This window comes from Pinus tabuliformis, chromosome 1_1 (assembly GCF_031772625.1).
Source record: "Pinus tabuliformis cultivar Carrire ecotype Pingquan chromosome 1_1, CPIR1, whole genome shotgun sequence".
NCBI lineage: Eukaryota > Viridiplantae > Streptophyta > Pinopsida > Pinales > Pinaceae > Pinus > Pinus tabuliformis.
Window position 1 is genome coordinate 966,262,984 of NC_142297.1, and position 6,390 is coordinate 966,269,373.

The 6,390-nt window shown below is 35.3% G+C and overlaps 1 protein-coding gene across 1 annotated transcript; it reads right to left on the reverse strand.

Moving 5' to 3' along the window:
- Positions 1-684: 684 nt before the first annotated feature.
- Positions 685-2,639, reverse strand: LOC149217717 (uncharacterized). The gene is made up of 2 exons (XM_089393064.1): positions 2,120-2,639; positions 685-1,661 (listed from the first exon to the last, which is right to left on the reverse strand). The coding sequence occupies exons 1-2, from the start codon at positions 2,278-2,280 to the stop codon at positions 1,415-1,417; spliced, it is 408 nt and encodes a 135-aa protein (XP_089249190.1). The 5' UTR covers positions 2,281-2,639; the 3' UTR covers positions 685-1,414.
- Positions 2,640-6,390: the final 3,751 nt, after the last annotated feature.

Below are 6,390 nucleotides of genomic sequence, written 5' to 3' on the forward strand. Positions count from 1 at the left end.
CACCACTAAATAGTGGATTGATGTATGACAGCACTTGACATTACATTTGGATGTAGATCAAGACCCTGGAATCCAACTTCACCAAAGCAAAAGACTAATGTTAATTAAAATCTTTTGACAACTGCCCCAAACTCAAATTGGAACAGTGATCAATTCTCAGGACTAATATTATGTGAGCTTTGAAATCGATCCTGGTAGTCTTCTCCATCAAAAAATGCGTTCTTGCAAGATCTCAATGATTCATATCTTTGACAATTGCCTCAAACTCGAATAGTAATTCATTTTCAATACTCTTAAATACTGAAGCTTTAAAATTGATCTTGGTAGTTCATGGAATCAATTGCATTGTGGATTGAATCCTCAATCAATATACCGATGTATATATAAAAGAGTTCTTCGGACAGACTTTTTATTCCACAAAGTGGATCATTCTCATTACTAACAAATAAGCAAATTCTGAAGCAGCATAAGATCATTGGAATAAATTTAAAGACAGGGAAGACTAATTTTTCATCTAATTCCATGTCTTACAGATTCGAAGGCATTTGCAAATTATGCAATTTACAAGTAAAAATTATAATCAAATCATTAAAATTAATAAAACATTAACATACCTAAATCAAAATTCTGGAAACATTTAGCTAAAGAACAGAAGCCCACATATGCAAAAGAGACTTGCTTCTTAAATAGATTTTCACAGGTTCGTACCCTGAATTGATGAAGGGATAACAAAATTATAATGAACTCAGCGGACTCATGACTCTATGTCAAGTATTCCAAGTCCTTTAACTTGGACAAATTAAACTCAAGTATCTCAACTCCTTAACCATAAGGGAAAATAGGGATATTGCCCTATTGGAAAAAAACTTAAATATGTTTTTACATGTTCCCTCCACTTTTGTCAAATTTCCAAGTTGAAGAATTCTCAATGAACAATTTTCATGGATACATACATGGGCATATACAATGGATCGTTATTTTCGCTTAACCAAATGCCTTTGATCCCTTAAATGTCCCCATGCAAATTGTTAAATCAATGGAATCAGTCATGAGAATTAAGATATACAAAACTCTTCAATTTGACTTGCACTTGTCGCTCTGAACATCATTCCCTTCACATTTTCTGAACATCATTCCCTTCACATTTTCACAACCGATTTTCATAAACTCTTGTTGTAGTGTTTGTGTCTTTGGTGACTAGTGCTCTTTTTTCTAAGATATCCCATTCAAACTCTTCCACAATCCAGCACATGTCAGACTCTTCCACAATCGAGGAAATGTCAAGAAATGGATCTTTCATAACCTCAAAAATATAAGCAGCCAAAAGGTAGCATTCCATCTGTCATTACAACCCATAAATCTTGTTGGGACAGTAGAATGTCCTGGAATTCCACCACATATTTGGAATATTTTGTTAAATGTGGCTAAAATTCATTTGCTCCTCTGTGCCACCTGTCTCATAATACAATTCATTGATGGAAAGATCCATAGCTTTTGTGTCATGAAGGCATTTCATAGCAAATAAAACATGCACATGTTTGTCACGGCCAGAGATTAAGAGCCGCAACTTTTTTGCCTTCTTGATATTTTTCGGCCAGAGCTGTTCAAGCAGATCCCTATGCAAAATGTTGTTGATATTAATTTGCGTAGGGCAACGAGTCCTACACATCAGGAAAATTTGTTCAAATGAGTCTCTACGCAAAACATTTTTTACATAAATTTAAAAGGACAAAGAATCCTAAACAACGGAGTGTCATAGAGAATTTCAGGGATGGACGATAGGTTTGACTCATATGTAACACTAATAAAATAAAATGGTAAATAATATGAATTTTTTTATTATCATAAACTCATTTTGACTTGGACATTTTTCTGTGCTTAACGAATCAGAAGTTCGGACGGAGAAAAAAAAAATAATATTCATTGTTGCCACAAAAGTTATAACCCTTGGTAAGAAATGTTTCCCTCTTTATATAATGTTAATCTAATATAATGACAGTGCTGGAAAATACCATGGGTGGAAAGAAAAAACAAGCATTAAAAAAGATATACCTTAACAAAACAAGAAACAAATAAACAAATATACAATAGATTAGGGTTTTGATAATGTAATGCTCACCTGATAAATTTGGAAGAATCAATTTCAAAGAAGCGCATGATAGAAGAGGCTTCCACTATCAATTCTGATCCTTTCATCATCACAGTTTTCGCCCCTTCCCTCAAATCGGAAGATGAGGAAGGCAACATCTGAAGGCTGAAGCTGACCATCATAGTCAACATTATTATCGTTACCAGCAATTGAAGATTTGGAAATGCCGCCTTGCGCTACAGTTATTGGAACACCAGAATATGACGAAATCGGGGCATGAGGAAGGGATGGAGGGTTTTGGAGGTTATGCGATGTTAAATCGACTTCTTGCGTTTCGACTATTGGAAGAGGAGCGTTGGTATAGGTATTAGCTTTAGGAACGGCAGGAGGAGGAGACAGAGGCATCTGAACAAGCATTCGGAGCACCAAAGACACTGATATTATCTTCTGAAAAGAGGAAACTGACCTGCTGCCATTTTTTTCAATGGTTGATCACCCAAAAGCCTCTGTTGTCACCTCAACATGGCTGTTTATCATTTCAAGACTCTGTTGTCACCTCAACATGGCTGTTTATCATTTCATTTTATAAATTTTATTAATTGCATCAAGACACCTCAAAGCAAGTGGTAATCAGTGCACTTAGGTTACATCCACCATGGTTATATTAGGCTAGATGTAGTTTAAAGAATAACAACACTAAATTAAATATTATATTGGAATATTTATGGATATATTCATTTCATGTTGGATGTGTGTGAGTTAAAGTACAAAATTAAGTTAATTTTTTATTAATTAAGGGGACTAAATTTCGTTATATATAATTGAATTATTTTATTTTATTGTGATAGTATTGTGAGTGAAATCAGATTGGCATAAGATGGGTTTAATAGTATTTGGTATTATGGATATATTGGAGTTGGTGGTAATTTTTGAAAAAACGATAGAATTAATGTTTTATGGGGTTTATATTTTGTTATAAATTAAATGAATTTGGTTTGTTGATTTTTTTTAAGGCTTATTTTATATTTGATTAAAATAAATTTTAATTTTATGGGGATGGTTTAGATTTTTTGGCTGGACAATATTGGTTTGGGAATTACAAACATAATTAGGACGATTCTGGTTTGGTAATTAGAAACATAATTAAAATGATTTGGGAACTTTTTACTATTTTTTTAAATGTTATATATTTTTGGAAAATTCAATATTATTTGTGCTTGTTAGGAGAATAAATTCTGAGCAAGTTTCAAAGCTTTGTGCACAGTTCTTGCCATGTTTTTTGCAAACAAATGTATATCAGATGTCATAAGGACAACCAACTTTAGACTTGAAATTCTATTAATAAAAAAAACTTATCTAGATTTTTTTAATAAAAATGATTATTATTATTATTATTATAAAATCCAGAAGTAAAATTTTTTTAAACTTCCGGCCGATAGAGTACGAAGAGTGGGCCACCTGGGATAGTTGCCGAGCTATTGATAGAAATATAAGCGAAGTCCAAGATTGCAATAATCTCAACTCGGCCCTGATCCCGCAAAACTCGAGGGCTCTGGTTAACAGCTGAAAGGAATTTAATTGATTTGTATGTTTGGGTTTACAGGAATGGATAGATAATGCAGCGACAACGAAGTGCAAATCTTCGTTGGCAGTTTTCTGAAATGGTTTCCACCGTCGAGGCCGCAAGGCTCCAAAGCCCGAAATGCTTGCTGGAAACTTGGAGAGAATTAATAACTTGTCCTTTGTGCACTTAAACACACACAGATGCAATGATAAATCGAAAGCAAACCAGAAGATGTTGTAAATGGCTAGCATGCCCTAAGAATGAAAAATTGCTTCATATATGATAATATCGGGTTGAATAAGGTCCAAATCTGCTCTCTTACATAATGATGGCAATCTGGAATTAATAGAGTGGATATCCTCTCTCTTTGGGATAGAGGCGTGGTCCATCAATCAGGGAATGAAATATTCAGGATTCTAGCTAAAGGCAAAAGGATACTCTAAAATGGATTGGCAATAGATAATAGAAAGATACTACAAAAAGATTTCAGTATGGGAATACAAATGCCTTTCAATGGCAGGAAGAGTCATTCTAGCTCAATCAGTCCTAACTCAACTCGCGGTATATTGGGCACATCCGTTTTTTCTTCCAGCAAGCATTATTTAGAAAATGAACAAGATAACAACAAATTTTATTTGGGGTGGCCAAGCTGAGAAAAGAAAATATCACTTGTCTAAGTTATCAGCCATCTCGTTGCCAAAAAATCTTGGGGGATGGGGTCTGTTGGACCTGCGGAGTTTTGGAAAGGCCCTTCTATGCAAATCCCTATGGAGAGGGATTTTTGGAGAGGGTCCATGGAGCAATACCATAAAAAAGAAGTATATGGGCACTAGGGATATCTCATACTAGTTCAGGTTGGGAAGGATCGGATCCATTTACGGTTCAGCGATATGGCTAAGTTTTCGTAAGATAGAAGGGTTTTTCTTAAAGAATCTGATTTGGAATTTCCAAACTGGTAGCAAGATTCTCATAGGACTTTATCCTTTCTTGAGCGGACAGGAGGAAATCATCTTGCCTGAGACACCCCTTAACTTTCTCCACAGAAAAGGTTATTTTACTTGGGACAAACTTATTGCAGAATGGCATGGACCCTTCCCTATTTGGAAAGAAGAGGGCAATATGGGGATGACTGAGAATGTAACAAGACAGTGGAAGAATTTAAAAGTTTGTCTGAGGAACTACAGAATACATTGCTCCTTAGATATTGATGTCCTAACATGGAAAGATATGAAAGGGATATCCCAGGTACGAGTAAACGATATTTACCTGAATCTGATATCCTCAAGAAATGCCTTTCCTAGCTCTATTTTTCCATCAACTTTTTAGAAATCAGGATGCCTCTCCAACTCTATTTTTTTCTCGTGGCTGGTATTCCACAATAAAAATTTATCTTGGGAAAAATTAAAAAAGAGGGGCTGGCAGGGTCCGGGTCTCTGCTCAATTTGCAAATCTGAGGATGAAACAAACTGTCATATTTTCCTTCTCTGTCAGAAAACGCAGCAGATATGGCAAGCTCTGCAAATTTTATATTTGGAATCCCTCATGCTTCTCTCACATCTATTCAATAGGCTTTTGTTTGGTGGAGCAGGCAAAAGGAATCCTGGAGGCCGATTTTTATCATTACCTTATGGTGCATATGGAGATGGAGAAACAACAAAATTTTTAAGGAAAGTAAGGAGCCTTTCATGGGAATCATCCAAAGCATATATTTTCTTTTTGATTCCTTACCTGAAAAGCCTCCCAAGGAAAAAAGATTAAAGCCCAACATGGATGATCTACTTCATAACATGTTCCCGATAGAATTCTTTGATGGAGCAGCACAAAACAACTCTTGTGGCTGTGGAATCCACATCATCATGGATGGAAATACTCAATTTCTTATTTCGTGGAATGGAGGAAAAGGATCCAGCTGCAAAGTGGAGGCGATGGCTCTCGCGGGGCTTCTCTCTTTATGTTTCTTCTTTAACATCCAGTCCGTCTCAATATTTGGGGATTCCAAAGTAATGGTTGATTTTGTTCCGTGAAAAATCCATATTAGCAATCCTCACCTTGGAGGCCGGATGAACAGGATTGTTTTCCTATGGGAAAGGATGGAAGGATGTTCCATACAGCACATTTACAGGTTACAGAACAACAAGGCAGACAGTTTATCAAAGGAAGGTCTGTTGATAGCTCTAGATATATGGCACATGAAGGTAATTCAGACAAGCAAGTGTTCTCTTTCACAGATTTTTCTTTACCTGATGCATAATATCATCCTGCTGGTGTCAGGTATGTTTTTGTCAATTTTGTCCTTGATGTCCTCATTATGATTTTGTCAATCTCTTTTTGGAAATTGCATTGTTTCCTCCATGGAGGATCTTAGTACTCCAATGTTTGTATTTACAAAATATTGTCTTTGAGGCTTCTATTACAAAGAAATGGTTGTCTATATGGATCATCAGATTTATTTTTTTGGGGATTTCTATCCTCTTTCTCAGGTTTTTTCTGTAACGGATTGCCCTTTAGTCCGTTTCTAGCTCATATGTAGTTTCTATCTGGCAAATGTATTCTGATCATTATATTCCTTATATAATATATTACGCTTTTTCGTTCCTGAAAAAAGTTGGTTGTAGTCTAATAATTATGTTTTTTTTGAAAGTCATGGAAATTTCAATTATATTTCAAAAAAATTTGGTAAGGATTTTTGTAAATCCAAGTAAACGCTATCTAAGTTCATAATTTTAGGTGTTTTACA

What these genes read in the sequence shown, in the direction of transcription:
- LOC149217717 (XM_089393064.1), bottom strand. Translation starts at nt 2,280, where the DNA reads ATGTTGACTATGATGGTCAGCTTCAGCCTTCAGATGTTGCCTTCCTCA. An exon ending in GATTCTTCCAAATTTATCAG is followed by an intron (nt 1,662 to 2,119) that starts GTGAGCATTACA and finishes CCTGATGTGTAG; the next exon opens with GACTCGTTGCCCTACGCAAA.